A 22,662-nucleotide genomic window follows, 5' to 3' on the forward strand; every position below is an offset into this window, starting at 1 on the left:
TAGTTTATTAGGGACAAGACACACAAGGGGCCTGGAGGTGTGCCATGCAAGAAAGGGGAGAAAGAGCAGAGGAGGGGTCCCCCATGATCTTTCGTGGGTAATTCACCCAAGTTCAGACACCCACTGTTTTTCAGAGCACATGCCCTTGGCTGAATAAGTTCAGACCCACGTGTGTAAGAGCTGCCCGTCTTCAGCCACCTTGTGAATGATTGCCTTAACTCAGTAACAGACTCTCATCTGAACTATCTTTTCTTTCATCAGAGAGAATTTTTGAAGACCATGAAAACGTTGTTGAAATCTTATCAGACTGGACAAGAGACACAGAAAACAAAGTACTGTTCTTGCAGAAAGAGGAAAAATATGCTGTGTTTAAAAACCCTCAGGTAAGATGGCCCGAGTCTCAGGAAACTGTGTTTGTCACCTGTATACCGGTCAAGCCACAGTCTCAGGAAAATCTCACAAATGTGCTCCTTTCAAATAAACACAAACTTAGAAATTCAGAGTCCTTTGAAAGATTTAGAAAGAAATCTCTATTATTTTTCTTTCATTCATTCACAATCCAAAGCATATCTATTTACCCTTGTCTAACACTCCTCTTAGGCCCCATTAGTCCAATGTGCCTTGATGAACTATAGATTGTTAATTTTTCTATTACAAAGTTATACGTTTTTGTAGTTCATATTTATTGCTTATTGATACTGTGATAACCAAAGGGAGTGTTACTAGGAGGTCTGAGACCCATAACCTGCATTTTTAAGAAATAAAATGATGAAGAGAGAAATATTTATGTACAGTTTGGACCAGAACTTGTGAAAGAAAAACATTTAGTATCCTTGTACCTTTTCTATGGCAGAGTTACACTTTGTACAAAAGAGAAAATAAAGTCCAGGAAATAGAAATGTGTAAATTTAATCAGGATGGTGTGAACTCTCTTCCTTGGAGACACTGCCCCACTCCGCTGATGCTGCAGGACAGCCATACCTTCTCTCAGCCTAGAAGCCCTGTGGCGCCTTTGTAATCTTCCCTCAAGCATCCTGTCTTTCACAGGTTCCCGCCGCACTGTTGCAGAGCGCGTGGAGAAAATACGATTTATCGTGATGTCCTTAAGCAATTGACACAAACGCACGGCTCTAATATTTGAAAGAGCACCCCTCAAGTCATACCAGGGTGCAACCAAAACATTTAAGCCTTTTGAGAGTGGCCTCAAGCAGCAAGAGTCACGTGGGAACCAGAATGCCAGTCTGTGCTGCACGTCATCACAGACAGTCTAGGGAAGCTGGGATTGAATCTTCAGTTTAGCTGAGTTACTCAGAGAGGCAGCAACATGGAAAGGGGTTAATACCCCAAATGGTCTCCTTCCTCACCCATCTAGTATACTTTATAGGGAACCCTAAAAGGCGTTCATCACTGCAAAGTGTAGCCTTGACCCTCTCGTCGGGGGCCACCGTTGTCTCTGATTCACCATATTGGGATTCTCTCCTCTCTTCTCTACATCCTTCCTTTGCTGGGTTTCTCTGTGGAGCAGAGTTCATATCCACACAAGATTACTTAGTCTCATAGTCCTCCCAGGCACCATAGATCAAGGCTAACTCAGCAGTATATACATGCTGAACTCTTGCTTAACAGTATCAGGTACCAGTGTGTCTTTAAATAAAGGGTCCTTATCTTTCCCTCCTGTCCCAATCACATTTCTTAAGGAAATTCTAAGACTGTTACAGATGAAGTGATCTCCAAGGTCATCCAGACATCTTTCCACTTTACCGGGAAGGAAACTGACTCTCCAGTTACTAGGGGCAGGATTGGGAGTCCAAGGCAGGCTGCTTATGGGAAAACGTTCTTTCCCCTTGTGTTGTTTTTTACCATTGCTATGGCCAGATATCTGACAGGAACAACTGAAGGGAGGAAGGACTTATTTGGCTCACAGTTGCAGAGGTCTCCACCCATTGTGATAAGGAGAATATGGGGAGCGGGACTCTATGTCATGGTGGACAGGAAAGAGAATAGGGTAGTAACAGAAAAAGGCTAATGCAATATAGATTCCCAAAGACATAGCCTTAGTGGCCTATTTCCTACCACTGGCACCTACAAACACACACACACACACACACACACACACACACACACACGTGTGCGCATGCGTGAGTTCTACCATTTCCCAATATTCTATTCAGATTGAGAATCCATCAGAGGATTAATTCATGGCCTAATTGACTCTAGAAATAGCCTCATAGACTTGACCAGACAGTGCTTTCATAATATCCTAAGGCAGTCCAGATCAACCATTACATAACTGTCCAATGCTGTTTTCTGGGGTCCTCCCTGGGATATGTGATGGCAACTCACAACAAAGCAATGTCAGAAACTAAAAATGTCAATTTTCAACCTACTGACTAATCATTGACTAACCAGCAAGGGTGTCATATCAGGGGCTGTCACAAAGGGTTCCTCTAAGTCCACGTTTCAAGCAAATTCGAATCTTATTTCTTTTTCATCTGCTGATCCAGACAAAAGAATGGACTGTCTCTGCCACCCTCAACATTTGACTTCTATCTCCATGTCCAAGGCGGCTTTTCCTAAGAACTCATCTTCCAATCTGTAGGAAATGAGGAAAGAGCCGCGGGAATGTACAACCAGGCTTCCTTCTCCTAGATGCCATTAGCCATGACTGAACTACTTAGTGACACTGAGCCACAGGAGTCTGAGAATTCGACATCTATGTAACAACCATACCATTATATTCAAGGCCACCATTGTGCATAGCTTCTTCACAAAACACCTTTTCTGTTGAGTCCATGAAAATGCTGTCCAGGAATTGTACAGTGTGTCCATTGTTAAGAGGAGGAAGTAGACATACAGCTTGCCGTGCTGTCTGGTGAGGCACTGTTATATCCTATCAGTACAACCCATGGACTTTACAAAGTGATCACTTCCCTTCAACACATGCCTTCAAAATGCAGGCATTAACGAGGTTCCTCGTACCTTCTCCCAGTATTTACTCTCCACCATTGGGAGTCAGTATTCAGATCTTTACCTCCTTTCTTTCCCTTACTTTTCCTTATTTTGTAAAATGGGGTCATGTTTAGATTTTATTCCCACTAAACTTTCATTCACATGATGCCCTTGGGTTTCTATCTCCATCAGTCTCTGTCCTTACCCATAGCTATGATGTTCCACTCCATCTCAGAAGACTTCCTTCCTCTGCTGTTTCATCTATTCCCACGTAGCCATATGGTCAACCTTCACTGGTAGCTGCTTCTATAAATGGAGCTCAAACCTGTATAACTCTTGAAAGTATAAAAACTCATAAACCTCCTCACAGACTTATCTGTTGACACCTTTTCCCACCTTTTATGAGTCAAGAGCTTGCTATGGAATACAGGCTGGCTTTGAACTCACAGACTTCCTCATACCTTAGCATCTCTAGTGCTGGTATCACAGACATACACTACTGTTGTTATGGCTAGTTTCTGGTTCCCAAATGAATCACAGAGCCAGATTTCAGATGCATATTACATGAGGTTTTTTAATTCAAGCTCAAGTTTAGATCAAAACCTTTCCAGCACCCCAGCTTGGTAGGTGCAGAAAGTGTGGCAGGAAGCCCTGGGAGGGTAGAACTTTTAAAGCAGAAATGCCATAATCAGGGGAGTTCACCTGTCGTCTTGGGATTAGGTAAGGAGGACATAGGGTAAAGTAGTTTGTGAAATCATTTGTCAGTATTTGGTGCAAAACCTAACAAAAAGCCATAATTACTAACAAAGTATAACAAGGACAGGATGCCTCCCAAGAACATCTGGACCTTCTTAAATTTTATGGTCCTCCTCCCTATCTCCTTAATTGACTATTTTTAGGGTATCTGTTTAAATTTATGCTCTCACAGCACATTTCTGGAGCTGAGATCTGCTTACCCCCCACCTCATTATATGGTTTAAGATGAAGCCCCTTCTTTAAAATGGAGTTTGCAAAGTCAGATCCTCACACCGTATCTTAGCTTCAAACTTTTCATCAGTGTTTTAAGTGGATATGAAGAAAGCAAAGTTCCATGTATTTTAAATCTTAACAGACAAAATAACTCTATAGATTTTAAATCCTGCTCTGTGGCAGTTTGATTCCCATCACATGTATTTAAGAAGTGTTTTACATTTTTGGAGAAGTTAATTCGTGGCAAAAGTGAGCAGAAGGAATCGCAGTTTCCAAGATGTCCCTGCACCTGCAGCACCTCCCCACCATCCCCATCCCAAACCATGTGCTGTGCTCAGTGAGCCTGCCAGCATCACAGTTTGCACTCAGAGTTCCACCATAACACTCTAAATGTTTGGAAGTTTCCCACTGTGTCTTCTCTTCCCGCCTTGAGCTATTCCCACTGTATTTTCTCCACAGACTCATCCTCCCTTCCTCTATTTCTCCCCCACACTCCTCATCCTCCTGCCGTCTATTTTTATGCTGATCAGTTCGTCCTCATTTTCTCTCTCACATCCGCTCACAAATCATTTGCAAGTGGCTATCAGTTATGGGGTAGCATCTGGGTTAGGGATTCCAGCTCTAGGATCACATCCAGTACAGACCTTTGCGGGCCCTGTACGTGCGGCCACGGTCTCTGTGAATCCGAAGGTTGTATCTAGAAGACCTTGATTCCTTGATGTCCTCCATTTACTCTGGCTCCTCTCCCACACAGCTCCCTGAGCCCCGAGGAGAGGGATTTGATGGAAACATCTCTTGTGGCTGAATGTTTCAAGGTCTCTTGCTCTCTGCAGATTGCCTGACTGGATCTCTGTATTTGTTCCCATCTGCGGCAGGAAGAGGCTTCTCTAAGGGCGGCTGATAAAGGCACGAATCTATGAGTACAGCAGAATGTCATTAGTGATAAGTAAAAATTAATAAGAAAAGGGCAGCTCCACTGGCGCAAGAAATCCAATTAGGTCAAATCAAACCAAATCAAAATGCCCATCGTTTTATTAAGAATGATGCTCTGGGGTGGCCTGGCACATGGTGGGGAGACAGGACAGCAGGGAGCCCATGCAGACCCGAAAACCACGTGTTTCTCCTCTAGGAGGCCACTTAAATACCCTGTGGGACTGGTCCTGACCCCTACACACACAGGTAGGGGTCAGAACCTGGCATGCTGGGATTTGGAGTCCAGACAAATACAGCTCCCGGGCCTGGGGGCTGGGATGGATGTCAGGGGCTGGGGCTACACTCCCAACTTAATAATTAGGAGCCATTTTGTTGCTACCTTCCTTTAGCAGAACAGTAGTGTTTGGTTTTCCCCTAAGTCCCTGGCCTATGTAAATCTCAGGTTCTTGGCCACCCAAGCAATGCTGGGTATGGGCTCCATCTCAGGGAATAAGTCTTAGCTCAAATCAAATATTGGTTAATTAGTCCTACAAGGTTTATGCCACTAGTGCATCAATATATCTTACAGGCCCATCCCTCTTAATTAACTACAAAATTAATCAATGAATGTTCTGGATCAATCCTGTTTTCCATTTTTATAGATATTGTCTTAGATTGTTTTCTTTTACCGTGATTAACACCAAAACCAAAAGCAACTTGGGAAAGAAAGGGCTTATTTGGCTTATATACCTGATTACTGCTTATCCCTGAAGGAAGTCAGGCCAGGAAGCTGGAGGCAGGAACTGAAGCAGAGGCCATAGAGGAGTGGTGGTCACTGGTTTGTTCTTTATGGTTTGCTCAGAGTCTTATAGCACCCCAGACCACCTGCCAAATGTTGGCACCACCGCCAGAGGACGAGGCCCTTGGCATCAGTCACTAAAGAAAGCACCCTACAGACTTGTCTACAGGCAATTTGATGGAAGCATTTTCTCAACTGAGGGTCCTCTTCCCCAGATAACACTAGCTTGTGTCAAGTTGACAAAAACCTAACCAGGACAGGTGTTAACTACCTTTTACAGATAAAACGCATTGAGAAAACGTGTTCACATTAATAAATGGATGGGAACAGGAAAATACCATTCAGATCTTTGAACTCCTTCCAGATTGTCAGCTAAAAGCCACTGAAGTCTCAATGATGTTCTTTTCATCCATTGGCCGACAAGATAATTAGCTACTCTCCATTGTGAGGGAAGCAGAGCATTAGAAATCACTTGACTTTCAAAGGGGTTTTTATGAGTCTTGCACTTTTTCATGCCAGTGCTTAGAGGGATTCCTTTGTTCAGGCCTTTGAGCTTTAGAACCCAGAGCAGTGAGGTCCTTGTGGGTGTGCAGGGCACCTTCTCATCCTAAGGAGTGAGAAAGCAGTTGTGGAAAAAGCTAACCCTTATCTCAGCAGATCAGATTTAGAAATGGAGGTTAAAGATGTAGAAATTGATGTAGGTGTATCCTTGAAGAGCTTCACACATACACCAGAAGCCTTAGATGTAACTCACTGTGAGTGACCCAGATTTCTGCACTTACAAAGCTATTGCATCTGTTATGAAATAATAGAGCATTTGCCATTATAATCTTCAGCAGTGAGGCAGTTCCATGAAATGGGCGCCATTAAAACCCCTGTCCTGCAATGAAGGGAGTTAGCAGACAATAACCAGTGACATGTTAAAGACAAAACCAAAACAAATCCAGTTTCATGGATCTCACTTATGACTGTAGATTCAGACTTGTCTATACCAAAAACGGTTTGGAATATCCCACCACCTTCACCCTCTACATGGCAGGTTATATTGAAGTTGGAGTCAAGGAAATGATGTATAAAATGCAAGGGTATAAACACGGCTCTATCAGTGTGCTGTCTGAACATGGTTTAACTAGTTGCCACTCACAACTGGTATCTGAAATAAAGCTTTCTCTATTCTGACAGTGACAATAATGTTGCTAGTGTTTAACCTAATTATAAGGCCAACTCCAATAGGTCTGGAGGTGGAATTCCTTAACTTTATGAAAAGTTGATGTTTACTAATTAAACATAATATTATCATTTAAAGTGGAATACAATAATAGTATTCAGTGAACTGTGATTACTATTTTTAAGTAAGATTATATTGACTTCATTACAAATAACTTTTACTTAAATCAAAATTGTTCAATAAATATATTCTATTAGCCATTCATGATGTGAGTCCTACTGTATGAATTAGATCTCTGTACACTGACCTCAACCATCAAACAAGTCGTTCTTCTATGACCGGCCAGAGAGTCAGAAGATAGGAAAGTCTGGGCTCAGAGGTCTTGCACAAGCTGTGTCTTGTGCCAAGTAAGTTTGTCAAAAAGTACCTCATCTTATGTAAAATGTGTAAGGAAAGATGGGACAGAGTCAGTCATGTCATTAAACAATGGGACAAAGTCAACAAGAGGCTAATCAAGCAACGCTGCACAGACGGAACACAGAACACTCATCTGCAGCACAGAGCAGGCACATGGTGGCCTTGGAACTGGTGATAACTTAAGTCTCTTTAGGGGGAATGCCAATTTGCCAGGAACCAAAACCTTTATCCCTTGAATGGATCTTGCCAAATCTGCCCCTAGGCAAGGACACAGAACTAGGTTCCCTTTGTCCTTTCATCAAAGCCTCTGGGAAAACCTTGGATCAGCCTGACTCTATTTTCCTGCAAACTATACTTTTAAACAGCACAAACAGACCACATTTTCATCATCCACCAGGTGATGGACATCTCAGGTATTTCCATTTCCTGGCTTTTGTGCATAAAGCACCCATGAACATGAATGAGCAAGTATCTCTGTAGTGAGGTACAGAATCCTTTAGGTATATACCCAAGAGTAGTATAGCTGGATCTTGTGGTAGATCTGTTTCCAGCGTCTGAGGAACTTCCACTGACTTCCATAATGGTCACACATAATGGCCAGCAGTGAGAAAGTGTCCCCTTTCCCTGACTCCTCACCACTGTGTGCTGTCAAGTGTTTTCCTTGACATTAGCCATTTAGACTAAAAAGAAATCTCAAAGTAGTTTTGATTTGCATTTCCCTGATGAATGTTGAAATATTTTAGTATTTATCAGCTCAGTATGTCATCTTTTGAGAATTTTGTTTCATTTCAAACCCTGTTTTATAATTGGGCTGTTTGTTTTCTTGATGTTTAGTTTTTTGTTTGTTGGGGTTTTTTTGAGTTCTTTGTATATTCTAAATATTAACCTTCTGCCAGATGTATAATTGGTAAAGCTTTTCCCCATTTCGTGGGCTGCCTCTCTTCTTAAGTGATAGTATCTTTTGCTTTATGGGTTTTCACTTTATGCAGTCCCATTTGTCAAATGGTGGTCTTAATAATTTTTAAGAAAGCTGCTGTTAAGTCTACCCTTTTCTTCTTTCTTGTTTTTTAATATTAATTTATTATTTTTATGTATATGTGTGTGCGTGCATGTGTACCGCAGGAGTCTGTATAAGCCATGTATACGTAGGTGCTCTCTGACACCTGAGGGCATCTTACCCTCTAAAACTATAGTTACAGGTGGTTATAGACCATCTGATGTGCTTGCTATGAACTGAATCTGGAGCTTCTGCAAAAACATTAAGCACTTTTAAGTGCTGAGCCATCTATCCAACCCCATCTTTCTTCTGCGACTTTTTTAAACAATTAGCCACCTTACTTAATTAGCCACTTTAATTGGAGAAACACAGCTTAATGGAATATGCAAGTCTCAAAGTCACCATTACAAGTACAGTAAGTGTAATAGTCAAACAAGTATTGAGTGAAAATGAATGTACTAATAGAACCATAGTGTGACCACAGCCAGACAGCTCTCATTCCACTAGGCTAAGCAGTGGAATACTGTGGTCAAGAGAAGATGGTACTCCTGGCCTTATAGGTACACTCATGATCTGTAGATGATCTATGTGGCAGGAAAGTCTTTTCTCTGGGACTTCATATTCAATAGACACAATTTAATAATTAGTTTAAAATCTGTATACAGTTCAAATGATGATCCAGTTCAGCATTAGCTTGTTTGTGCCTTAGTTAAGGTTTCTGTTGTGTCAAGAGACACCATGGCCATGGCAACTCTTATAAAAGAAACATTTAATTGGCGTGACTCACTTACAGTTTCAGAGGCTTTGTTCATCATCACCATGGCCGGAAGCACGGCAGTGTGCAGGCAGACATAGTGTTAGGGTAGCAAAATCCTGCATCGTTTAGGCAACAGGAAGTTAACTGAGACACTGGCAGTATCCTGAGCATAGGAAACCTCAAAGCCCAACCACAGTGACACACTTCCTCCTACAAAACCATACCTACTCCAACAAAAACACGCCTCCTAATAATACCACGCCCTATGAGATTATGGCACCAGTTACATTCAAACTGCCTCACCTTGATTCACTTTCTCTCTTACTACTAAACAAATAATGTGATTAACAGCAATAATAAGCCCTGAATAAGCTGTAGGCTTCAAAGTTTGCGGAGCAATTTTTAATAGAACAAAGGGGATGTGCATACTTAGGTACTGACTGCTCCTTTATTTTAATGTTTACAAACAATGGTGAGAAATGGCCTGTTCAAGACCCATGATGAACTGAGATACAAGAATTAATAATAGGCACCTCATGAGCTATACCACCCAGTAGAACAAATGATCTTTCTGTCACCATTTGTGAGGTTGTGCTTATTCAAAATAACATGAAGAAACTGTAGAGAATTTTGACATCACAGAACTGTAGCAGATTCATGGTTGAGATTCTCCAAATCATCTCTGTAGGCGTGTTTTCTCCTATCCTCTTGTGACGCCTATCCTCTTTTCAGTATCTGTGTAAGATAATACAGGGGCCAATCTCAGACAGATCCAGGAGATTAGTCCATGTTGTGCCTTCCTCCCTTTTCCTCAGAGTGGTCCTGGGTACGCTTCAGGGCAAAAATGGTCCTGCCTTCCTAAACACCCATTTTATTTATTTATTTGTTTGTTTGTTTGTTTGTTTATTTTTGTTTTTTCAAGCCAAGGTTTCTCTATACCTTTGGTGCCTGTCCTGGAACTAGCTCTTGTAGACCAGGCTGGCCTCGAACTCACAGAGATCCGCCTACCTCTGCCTCCCAAGTGCTGGGATTAGAAGGCGTGTGCCACCACTACTCAGCTCTGAGCACCCAGTTTTAATTCAGTCTTTTCTAGCTAACCTGACAAACATCACGTATCAGGAGCCAGGTGTCCCACTCTTGAACTTCCGACACTCCCTTTAACTATGGTCTCTAACATCCATGTGCTCCTGACTTTCCTCACCTGAAACAGACATAGAGCCCTGAGGCCTAAGGACTTGAACTTGCTGACCAGAGTTGTTCTCCTGCTGAACTTGGAACAAGGGCTCAGACTTCACCCCAGCCCTGGGCTTCTCCTGAGTGCCTCACGGTTTTCAGTGTTTGACATTGAGGTTCTTGACCTATGGAAATTAACAATTAAACGGTGTCACACTCGTTGCTAATACCTTTTGTTCTGCTTTCTGGGCAGGAATGAAGACCCTGCTTGAGCTTGGGTGACACGGCAGTTAGTGTTGCTTCACTAATGAGTCACTACAGTTCTGCTTTGTTTGTTTTCGCACATGGTAACAGCTTCTCTCTCCAGCAAGATCACGAGTTCCTTGCAGTATCCATCGAAGTTATGAATACTTGCTGATCTGATCTCTTATGTTTTATTTAGAATTTCTACTTGGATAATAAGGGGAGAAAAGAAAACAAGGAAACCAATGAGAAAATGAATGCTAAAAACAAAGAATACTTACTGGAGGTAAGCCTCACTTCGTAAAGTGTGATAAACGCAAAGGACGTTGGCTGGACCTATTAAATTATTTCCCCACGTGACAATGGAAAATTCTAAACGCTCCATAAAATTGTTTGTAAATGCTAGTTATTACCAAGTGATAGCCATTTAGGTGAAAAAATGGCTTTTTTGAGTCAATTGTAAAGTAGTATGACTTTAGACAAAATGGTTTGTTTTTATGAAAAGTGAATTAGGAATTCTTTCACTAAAAAGACACAAATCCTCATAAAACTCATTGTGACAAAAATAATCCACTTCAGAAGGGTTCTGTGGACTCAGATGTAAGGATTTCCAAATCATTATCTTCAAGGGTGAGGTCTAAAGGCAGAGACGTCACTTAGGATGTTGTTCATGTGCTAATGGCTGGAACTTGCCTCTGTGCGCCTCAATAGCAAATGGTATCATGTAGCAAATGGGATCCTCACAGAGATCCAGACGGGTAAATGCCCAGTGCCTTTGATGGTCACCACTTGGGAACATTCCAGAAGTTCCCTGACAGAAGATGTCACTGGAAACTATTAAGGCAACAATGCTAAAGACCGAAGCCCTCTTGCAGGTCTCGGTGACACACGAGCATCCTAGAGCCCCAGGCAAGCTGACTTCATTCACTCCAAATGTATGTTGATCTTTCTGAAATTATTAGACCTGTCTCTTGGAAGTTCACCTGCTGATGAACACAGCACCTATGGAACCGATTTCCTGACACTAAGGAGTGCCATATTCTGTTCCCCAATGAATACACCTCCTGTGTTTCCATCCCCGTCATGTTCCAGAAAGTTTAAACAAAAGCCAGAGCAGGTTGACCTTATTGCCATTCCCAAGGTCCTGAACATGCTTTTCCAGGTCTGGTTCTGAACTGCAAATGCAATGGGAATTTCAACAGAGGTCCAACAATGAAAATGAGATGTCCTTTCTGCTTCCAGCCGCTAGACTCTAGAACAGAGATTCTCAACCTGGGGGTTGAACAACCCTTTCATAGGACCTAAGAACATTGGAAAACACCTATTTCTGGCGGTCTTAGGTACTGAGACACTGCTCCTCTGTTTGTCTCCAGTCGGGTCTGCCCACAGGTGTATGTGACAGGATTGGCCTCATAAAGTGTGTATGTAGTTTAGTCACATGTGTAGAGAGCAGCTCCTCTGCTGAAAGCAGCAGCATTGGAGAGAAAACAACACTGCATGAATTCTAATTATGGAGCCAATGTAAAACCATGTACTGTAAGATTATCAACAGCCACAAATGTATGTGTGTGTTTTCCCATATACGTGTGTGTGTGTGTGTGTGTGTGTGTGTGTGTGTGTGTGTGTGTGTGTGTATGGGATGCCGATTGGTCTTTTTATATTCAGTTGTGGTTGATGCAAATATTAGCAAATCCTAGGAAACTTTAATGACTGTGTTGCCTGAACTATGCCATCTCTCTTTTGAATTATTAAAGCTATCTTCATATATTTCACAATATGCAGTTACATATTGCTTTTTGATTAATCACTGTGCTTTAATTATGTTCCATTTGTAACAATGAAACTATATCTGCATATCAAATAGTTACATTATAATTCACAACAGTAGCAAAATTAGAGTTATGAAGTAGCAGTGAAAATAATTTTATGGTTGGGAGTCACCACAAGAAGAACTACATTAAGGGTCACAGCAGGTTAAGAACCACTGCTCTAGAATGATGAAAAACACCAGGTCTCCCCAAAAGAGAGGATTAGAAATTCTGTCTGTAGGCAGAGACTGCTTGTTTGTTTCCCTGCTGCCCAGACCAAAATAATCACACAAAAACTATATTAATTACAATACTGTTTGGCCAAAAGCTTAAGCATATTTCTAGCTAGCTGTTACGTCTTAAATTAACCCATTTCAATTATTCTGTGTATTACCATGAGGTTCATGGTTTACTGGCAAGGTTCGGGGCATCTGTCTTCTTCTGTGACATCTTCATGGCATCTCCCTGACTCTGCCTTCTTTCCTTCTCTATCTGCTTGGAATTCCCACCTTGCTCTATTCTGCTAAGTCACTGGCCAAAGCAGCTTCTTTATTAACCAATGGCAATAAAACCTATTCACAGCATATATAGGGGGAATTCCACATTACTTCCCCTTTTCTGTCTATTTAAAAAGGAAGGTTTTAACTTTAACATAGCAAGATTACAAACAACAAAACAGTTAGCAAGCAAAAATTATAGTTACAATATTTAATCCAGTTACATCTGACTAATTAAGGAAAACACTCTATCATCTATCCTATATTTGTGAGTCTAAAGTTTTATATCTAATCTATCTTTTATAATTATAACTATCTTTCTTCAACTCCATCAAAGACTCCAGAAGGATATAATATTACCTAAGTTAACAGGACCTTTATTGTAAGCAACTTTCAAAACTCTAAAGTTGACAGAGACATCTTGCAGCCTAGACAGTCACCCAAAGTTCTTTGGCAACATTGGGGCATCCATCTTTGGCCTACAGCCCCATAGTATCCAGCATACTTTTCCATGAAGCAGAAAATTTGAAGATCTGTTCTGCCTTGTAATCGCAAAGCCCATCCGTTGCTTTCTTCTGTGTCCTGCAGAGTGTCTGACAGACTCTTCCATGAAGCAGGTATCCTAAAGGACTGTCTTACCTTCTTTAGGCAACTTCAGCAGTCATTTTCCTGTGGGTCCTATATATTCATTTCACACAGCATAACATCAGGCAGTCTAGGCAAGAGCAGTTTCAAGACCAAATGACTAACCAACTCTGTAAGGAGCCTCTTTGATGCCCATCACCCTCTTGAAGTAGATTGGTGCAGCCAGGAGAAAATGTCTCATTGTCATGAAAAGTCCTAAGTTCTTAAAACATTTTAAAGGCCATATTCTGTTAGTCTTTGAAAGATTTGAAGAATAACTATCCATCTGAAGTGTATCTCTGTACATCTGGAAAACCTAACTAACATGACTATAAGCTTAACTATTATAGATGACTATCTATTAACCTGTATTTCTTAATTACGTATTACATTTTTAAATGAGCTGTACAAACACAATGCCCTAATCAAGAGCAGAAATATACATATAACAAAACTGACCTTAAATTTGCATCAATAGATCAAGATCCATACCAATACAAAGTATTCATCTCTATAACATATTCCCCTTTAAATGTATGCAAACATTTATAGACAATATTTGGGAATTGTGGCATAGTTCTCTCCAAACTGCTTTCTGCTTTTTGTTGGATGAAGTATTTTGGGGTGTTCATAGCAACCTTTCAAGGGGATCTTGGTTCATCAAACGACATTAGTCTGGAAGGAATCCACAGGTTCTCATCCTCCATGAAAACAAAAGCAGAACCTCTTTTCCAAAGCAACAAATCCTTAGACCCAAATTTTGAAGTCAAGACACCTTTAAAACATATATGTTGGTTTAGCTTAGCAGCCCGTACAATGAAATGTCTCTGTACTTAGCTCCTTCACATTCAAAAAATTCAAAGAAAATAATATACATAATCCAAATTCTATGTATATTCCATCTTTACATGGCTTGGAATTTCTACCTTGCTCTATTCTGTTAAACCACTGGCTGAAACACCTTCTTTATTAACCAATGGTACTACATCATATTTACATACAGAGGGGAATCCCACATGTATCTATAAGAGAACATTTGCTTGTGCATGAATTGATACAGTTGCATGAATAGTTCTTGGGATTAGATTTCATGTATAGCTGAATGTGAATGAAAAAACAAAACCTGTTATGTTGTGTTATGTTATGTTATGTTATATTATATTATATTATATTATATTATATTATATTATATTATGTGGAATCTGCATTGTTCTGCTGTCAGCTTTGGGCCAGAAATTCAGATACTCTTAATAGATGATTGACAAGCCAACTAATAACTGAGCTGGAGGGCCACTGGGAGGAATGTGGAGAAAGCTGCTCTCTACTTCTCCTTTGCAGAGGTTTGCTCTGGAGGATGCAAATTAAATTATTTTGTATTTCTGAAACTATACTGAGAATTGTATTATTGAAAGAAAACAATAACTGGGTATCAGAGCAAAAAGATAGAATAATATGCAATTTATCTAATTGCTTTTTTTTAAAAAAAATTATGGAGGTTTATTCATTCCCATGCAAGTTTATGTTTTGAAAATTTATACCTAGAATGTGCATTTTCCTCTTTATTATTATATTAAAAATGGTCTTTCTCATGTCTAAAAACTTCCAATAATAAAATACTAATTTGTGGGCTAAACAGATATAAAAATAAATAATAAAATCTTTTTTAAAAAGTCGGGCAGTGGTAGTGCATATCCCACCACTCAGGAGGCAGAGACAGGGAGATCTCTGTGAGTTCAAGGTCAGCCTGCTCTAAAAAGTGAGTTCCAGGACAGGCTCTAAAGCTATTCAGAGAAACCTGTCTCGAACAGCCAAAAAAAAAAGAAACTTTTCAAAAGATACTAATTTATCTTATTGTAGAATTATATAATTTTACTACTTAATGGCAATAAAATGTTAACTCTCCTTTTTGGTTTGCTTTTTTTTTTTTTGTTTTGAGATAGGGTTTCATTGTATATTCCAGGCTTGCCTAGAACTTACTAACCCAGGCTGGCCTCATAGTCATGGCAGGAGTCATGGCAAGTCTCCTGCCTCAGCCTCCCCAAGTGCTGAAATTATGGGCAAGAGCCACCATGCTTGACTAGTGATTCCCTTACTTAAGTGGAAAGGAATTTTTATGTTCCAACTTATCATAACATTAGAAGGCTTTATTGAATACTTACCTTATAATATAAGATTATACTCACAGACAAAATGTAAGTAATACTCCATTTTTACAAAGACGGGAACTGAGATTTAGTGATCCACAGGTAAGAGCTCAGTGGCCAGGAAGTCTTGGCATGGAAGCCAGGACCCCTGACACTGTGTTTTCTTTCCTCCCCATTGCAGACAGCATAAACTAAAGAAAACGTGTTCAATCCATTTCCAACAGAATTGACTTAAACCGGGACTATTCTTTAAATGCGAACAGAACATATGTTTTATGCCTCTGGATTCCAATTTCAGGAAAGTTTCTGTGGCACATCCGTCATCGTACCAGAACTTGAAGGGGCTCTTTATTTGAAAGAAGATGGGAAGAAATCCTGGAAACGGCGCTACTTTCTTCTGAGGGCTTCCGGAATTTATTATGTTCCCAAAGGAAAGACAAAGGTCAGTCAGCTTTTCATTACTATAACAAAACACCCGAGATAATCAGATATAAGATGTTTATCCCACACCTAAGACTCGGGAATCATCACAGAAGACAGAATAGAAAGATTGTAAGAGCCAAAGGAACAAGGAGCTTGCTGTGAGGCTGTGTCTCCTATGAATATCAAAAGCTACACCCATAAAGTCTAACCAGCACGACTGCATAAACATACATGAACAAGACAGTAGGGTCTGGATAAATGGCTCAGAGGTTAAGAGCACGGATTACTCTTCCAGAGGACCTGAGTTCAATTCCCAGCACCCACATGGCAGCTGGCAACTGTCTGTAGCTCCCATTCCAGGGGATCTGACACCTTTACACAGACATAAATGCAGGCAAAACACCAATGCACATAGAAAGAAATATTCCTTTCTTTAAAAAGGATAATAGGGGGCTGGAGAGATGGCTCAGTGGTTAAGAGCACTGGCTGCTCTTCCAGAGGTCCTGAGTTCAATTCCCAGCAACCACATGGTGGCTCACAGCCATCTGTAATGAGACCAGGCGCCCCCTTCTGGCTTGTGGGCACACATGGAAGGAATGCTGTACACATAATAAATAAATAAATAAATATTTAAAATAAATAAATAAATAAAAATAAAAAGGACAATAGTCGTGGCTAATGTGGACAGGGGAAAGCCCAGGGAGCTTCAGCCCTATGCAAAGAATAACAGCAACTAGGAATGCTGAGAGTGGAGAAATATTCTTGCCCAGGGACAAGCACACCACTTGAGTTTCCAGTACCAAATAGTCAGCCCTGAAAACTTACATAGAAGTAACATTATACAAACTGAGACCTTTGCATATGTGTATACACATATATATGTTGTACAGGTAATGAAAAAGAGGCCATGAATTTGAAAGAAAGTAAGGATGGGAGGATTTGGAGGGAGGAAAGAGTAGGGGGAAATGGTGTAATTATAATCTCAAAAATTAAAAGGAGTAATTTTTTTAAAGACAGGTTTTTTTGGCTCAGTTTTGGAAATCAGCCTATTGTTTTGAGGGACTAGGGAGGGAATGTGGCGGAGGAAGGCCTTACCTCAGAGCAGAAGCAAAAGAGAGGAGGAGCCAGAGTCCCACGGTCCCCTTTTGGGAGCACCCAACTGCCCACCTCCCAGTGGTGCGTTAGCCTGTGGGCCTCTGAGGACCATTCCCAGTACAAACTACCACAATCACAAGAGAAGATAAGCTTCCTGCATCCTGGTTCTGTGGACTCTGTGGTATACAAAATCTACACAAGTACATGTTCTACAATAGAAACTTAGAGAAGTACATTTGAGTTTTCCACAGCTTTCTCCTCAGTATAAAGATAAAATTACATGAGCCATTAAGATGGCTCAGCAGGTAAAGTTACCTCCTACCGAGCCTACACTATTCTGAATTTTTCTTCATATCAACCCCCTTGTTCTGCAGTCATTATGATCAAACTTATTTTATCTAAATTCTTAGTGGTGTTACAAGTCTTAGAATCTACACTGAATTTTTTTTTTCGAGACAGGGTTTCTCTGTGGCTTTGGAGCCTATCCTGGAACTAGCTCTGTAGACCAGGCTGGTCTTGAACTCACAGAGATCCGCCTGCCTCTGCCTCCCAAGTGCCGGGATTAAAGGCATGCTCTACACTGAATTTTAAATCTTATCTTCTGCACAGCCTAATTGTTAACAGAGGTTCACTAAATTTGCTATGCTTCTTAATTTATCAGAGAATTTTAGATGTCATTTAAATTTGCCTGGCAAGCTGGCATTATTGGCTCAAATCTACAAACATGGTAAATTGTTATACTAAATCTAATTTTAACAGAGGCTCTGATCTTTAACTTTTCCTGAGACTTTTCTTGGAGAATTTGGACAGCTCATTATTGTTTACCTATAAAAAGAAAAAAAACTTTAGAATATACCCCTGTCTAGGGTAAGCCAAGTGCAGGACTTTGACAAAGAACATTTATGGAGTGCAGATTTCCTCTAATAAGGTTTACCCACCTCCCCAAACAGGTGAGACGACCCCACCCTCTCTGCGGCTATTATGGGTAACCCTTGATGCAGGCAGGTGTCGCCCCACCTAGGCCCGATACTTCCTACCTCTGCTACCTCTGCTCCAGTCTCACACAGGACATGCAGCATCATCCCCCTAGACACGCAATATGTCCCACAGATGATTTGTTTTGCTTTACAGCAGATATGTCCTAAGCAGTTAAATATAAGGCGTATAAATACGGCCAGGACAGACAGTTCACTGAGTCATACAGGCTGCGTTAACGTTAGAGTTGAGCAATGTATCTGGTCATTACCGTGACCGCTGGGATGGAGGTCAGAGGAAGGTCAGCAGGACAGTCACTGGGAAAAGAGACAAAAGCACATTGTTCACAATCGGTGTGCTTGTCTCACAATAGAACACACTCGCCTGGAAAATGACTGTGACCAAACAAACTGGCCAAGGAAGAGATCATATTGCTTTATACAAGCAATATGCAAGTGAGACACAATTTAAGACTTCCAGAGCGGGAGTGACAAGTGTAGAATATATAGTAATAAACAAAAATGTTCAAGATGTATATTACATAAATTAGAAAATTTAACATAGAAACTGTTTTTATCAATCTATGGAAATTACAGTTACATTCTTCTTACTTAAAATTCCAAGACTGGTTGCAAAATTAGTCAGAAAGAAATACTTCTGACTTTGGAAGAAGACCCCTTCCAAAACTGTGAAAACCATTATCTCTCAGATCGGTGGGTTAAACATCCAATTACAATGAAAAGAAAGCAGTTATAAATAAACAGATAAACAAAGAACCAACTATGCGGGGAATTGAAGAGCAGAATCTTACAGTGGTGGGGACACAGTGTAGAACCCAAGACAATAAACAGCGCTGAAACAATTGCACACTCATTTTCAAAAGTTCTCTACGCCAGCCGACGAACCAGCTCAAATCCTAGTTCCATCAAGATGTCTTTAGAAAATCTATTCTAAAGCCATAAAAGAAAATATGAGTTGATATTTCCTTAATCTCAGTGCACAAAGACATTTCTTAATCAAGAATAAAATTCAAAATTACAAAGGAGAAAATCAGCAGTGTTGACTACACAGAATTGTTTTAAATAACTCTATAGATGAAGATACAAACAAGGCTTTAAGGACTAGCTACATAGTCAGACATTTCCAACATGTATGAACAAATGTAACTATTCACCATATGTAAAGACTTTTAACAAATGAAGAAAAAAGTAAACATGTGTGCAGGGAAAAAAAAAGCTTAATTGAAAATAACCAGAAAAAAAATACCAAATTAGCTTGGTGAAAGCTGTTCATCTAACCAGTAAACAAGTTAGCAGCTAATACTTCCTCCATTGAGATTGATAAAATCAGTAATATTGACAGTGTCGGTGAGGAAGGTAAAAAAAAAAAGGGGACTTCTTCTTGGAAACAAAGAGCTGGACTGTAAAACAGCACAGTCAAGTTGAGAATAATTTACCACGACGTCCCATGCAATATAAGGGGATGAAGATGCATGCCCCTTTGGACAACAGCTGCACCTTTGGTGGTCTCTCCACAGAAATATTTACTCACTTAACAAGTGTTTTTATAATGGCAAAAGCTGGATTAGTCTCTGATCAGCTACAGCACAGTAGCTAACTAGTTTTATCTATGCAATGGAATATTGTGTAGAAATCAAGAGTCAAATAGCCGTTCGTGTATCCTGGAAAGTTAGAAACTGTGTCCTAACAAGGCAGGGAACGCATTCAGGAAGCAGTGTTTGCAGTGAAGTCTCTTTCATAATTTAAATGTTTTAATATGTTTATTAATTTTTTGAGAATTTCATACAATTATATTCACCTCCCTTCCCTGAACTCCTCTCAGATCTACGTCAATTCCCTAATCTTCGAACTTTTGGGGTTTTTTTGTTTTTCTTATCTCACTGAGGCCAGTTTTAGTTGTCCAAATCCTCAGGTGTTTGGCCATCCACAGGAGCATGGCTGACCTACAAGGAGTGACACCCTTAAAGAAAATTGACTCTTCCTCCCTCGGCGGCTTTGTGCCGCTTCCCCACCCCATGCTTGGATTTTGTCTGGCTTCGCCTTGCACGGGTCTTTTGCACAATGTCATAACTGTTGTGAGTTCACGCGTGCCACTGCCCTGCTGAGTCCAGAGAGCAGTTCAGTCATCACTGCCTTTGGCTCCTACAGTCCTTGTTTGAGCTTGGAGTGAAGACCTCCCTGGAGCACACAAGACCTTGGGTTCCATCCCCATTGAGAAAACAATTATATGCATAAATATGTGCATATGTATGTGTGTATAATATGTATATACGAGTATATAAATATAGGTAAAAGTGGGTCCATCTATGCCTAAAACCTATAGATAGATGATATATAAATAGATAGATAGACAGATGGATAGATAGATAGATACATAGATACATAGATAGACAAACAGACAATTAATAGGTAAATATGAGAAAGAACATTTAGGAGTCTATCAGTCTATTTTATGTGTGTTACTTCTAAGAGGAAATTAATAAACAAGAGGCAGGGAAAGCTAGTAAAAGAAATGTGTACTGTATAAATTTAACTGTGGTGAATGTATGTTGTTTTGTAATTAATACTTCAAGACCCCCAAAAAATGTCCCACCATGCATAAAGGGGTAAGTTGTCCCATATGGTGACCTGCATTCTTTATTCAGCAACTAGAAGGGGGTTCTGGAGCATACAAGAAAGGACAAGGCGAATAGTGGAACAAGCGTGTGATCCAAGTGAAACCAAATATGTAAATTAGAGACTGCCATTTTCACAACACATTTTATCCACAGAGGAGAGGTCTCTGTTTCCATGGCAACCCTGCCAGCCTGAGGAGAAATCATGACAGAGCGTGGAGTGTGTGCTGATTTACAGAGCATCAAATTTAGCTCTCATTCTTCATCCTGAGGGAACTTGCTTTTATTTTCTAATGGTCAATTACAAACTGTCACTGATTTCAAATAGCGAAGTCACAGCGAAGTCTCTCCGACAGTGGTCATCTTGCCATGATTGGATTAGTAGCAACAGCACATGATCAGCCTGTTTTGACTCCCACAGTCCACAGCAGATGCGAGGACAGCAATGTCATCTTTCATCCCACTGCGGGGCAGACAGCAGCTGTCTGGTGTCTTTTATGTAGGTTTGACTTAAAGAAAACTGTGCAGGGAAGATGTCCATATATCTTTAAATTCCCTATTTTATCTACGGAGGTGAAACCCTTTGTTGCAGCGTCAAGAGGAATCCGGGGAAATGAGTAATTACTATCTCAGAGAGATTGTTTCCCTGTCTTTCAGACATCCCGAGACCTGGCGTGCTTTATACAGTTTGAAAACGTTAACATTTACTACGGAGTTCAGTGCAAACTGAAATACAAAGCTCCCACCGACCACTGCTTCGTTCTAAAGGTAGGTGGTGAGTTACTGAGTTAGACTTCCGAGCCATTTCACTCATTACTCGCTTCTAAGGAAAAGTGGTCAATGTGATTTTTTAAATCCCAAGTATGATATCATAAAATGTGTAGTTTTAAACCAAAATAACAAAGTGATGTGATATCTATCAACTTGTTGTGTACCTGAAAGCCTGCTGTCTGATCCTAAAGTTTTAAATCTTTCTGGGCCTTTATCAATTCAAGAAATGTGAGTTCCATATTTTGAACAAATTAATTTAAAATTCCCATTAATAAAACAGACCAGTTTTCAATTCTTTACTTATTTTATTCTTGTTCTACTGTACAAACTTTTTTGAAATTATCTTGTCAATGTTCCCTAGAAAAGAAAATACAGAAAAGACTTTTAAAACTTAGAATTGCCCAGGTTGTAAACCTTTTTTTTTAAGTCTCATGTATCCCAAGCTGGCCTCAAGGTGGCTGTGTAGCCGAGGCTATCCTAGGGACCTGATTCTCTTGCTGTGTAGCTGAGGCTATCCCAGGGACATGATTCTCTTGCTGTGTAGCCGAGGCTATCCTAGGGACATGATTCTCTTGCTGTGTAGCTGAGGCTATCCTAGGGACCTGATTCTCTTGCTGTGTAGCTGAGGCTATCCTAGGGACATGATTCTCTTGCTGTGTAGCCGAGGCTATCCTAGGGACATGATTCTCTTGCTGTGTAGCCGAGGCTATCCTAGGGACATGATTCTCTTGCTGTGTAGCTGAGGCTATCCTAGGGACCTGATTCTCTTGCTTGCACCTTCTGAGTGCTGGGATTGCAGTTTGCTCCCACCATTCCAGGTTTAGGTTCTGAAACTTTTTAAGGGGCATATTGTTGGGAGGAAATGTGTATTATCTGAAATTTGATGCAGCTTATGTTTTAAGTTAGAATCTCAGTCCATCAGATCAGAAGATAGTTATTTTACACCCTCATTGATGTATTGAGTGTCTTTTGGCCTCCAGAACACTGAACTTAAGACCTAGATAAGTTTGTTTGCATTTGTTCTTAGTTTAATATCATAATAGCAAATCATATTCAATCATTTTTCTCCATTCACAATTACCATTGCTTATTATAATCAAATAATTGCCTGGAATTCTTGGCTTCATTAAGGACTCAGTATTTTGTGGCTTTTCTTTAGATTTCCTGGTCTTTCTGTTACTATGTAACCACTTTTAGCAATTTATCGATAATTTTAGCAATCGTGAAGCCCATGCCAGCCTAGTCAGCACGATACCATCCCTGTGGTTCTCAGCCATAGTATTTGATTCCTGACAGACATGCCATG

The 22,662-nt window shown here is 40.4% G+C and overlaps 1 protein-coding gene across 1 annotated transcript in view; it reads left to right on the forward strand.

Annotated features, from left to right (window-relative positions):
- Positions 1–22,662, forward strand: part of Apbb1ip (amyloid beta precursor protein binding family B member 1 interacting protein) — a 100,691-nt gene that overhangs the window by 62,565 nt on the left and 15,464 nt on the right. The window contains exons 7-10 of the mRNA XM_075970644.1: positions 262–383; positions 10,584–10,670; positions 15,756–15,899; positions 21,243–21,353. Of these exons, the coding sequence (XP_075826759.1) occupies positions 262–383; positions 10,584–10,670; positions 15,756–15,899; positions 21,243–21,353 (464 nt within the window). The remainder of the gene's footprint in view (positions 1–261; positions 384–10,583; positions 10,671–15,755; positions 15,900–21,242; positions 21,354–22,662) is intronic.

The sequence above is a fragment of the Microtus pennsylvanicus genome, chromosome 4, assembly GCF_037038515.1.
Source record: "Microtus pennsylvanicus isolate mMicPen1 chromosome 4, mMicPen1.hap1, whole genome shotgun sequence".
NCBI lineage: Eukaryota > Metazoa > Chordata > Mammalia > Rodentia > Cricetidae > Microtus > Microtus pennsylvanicus.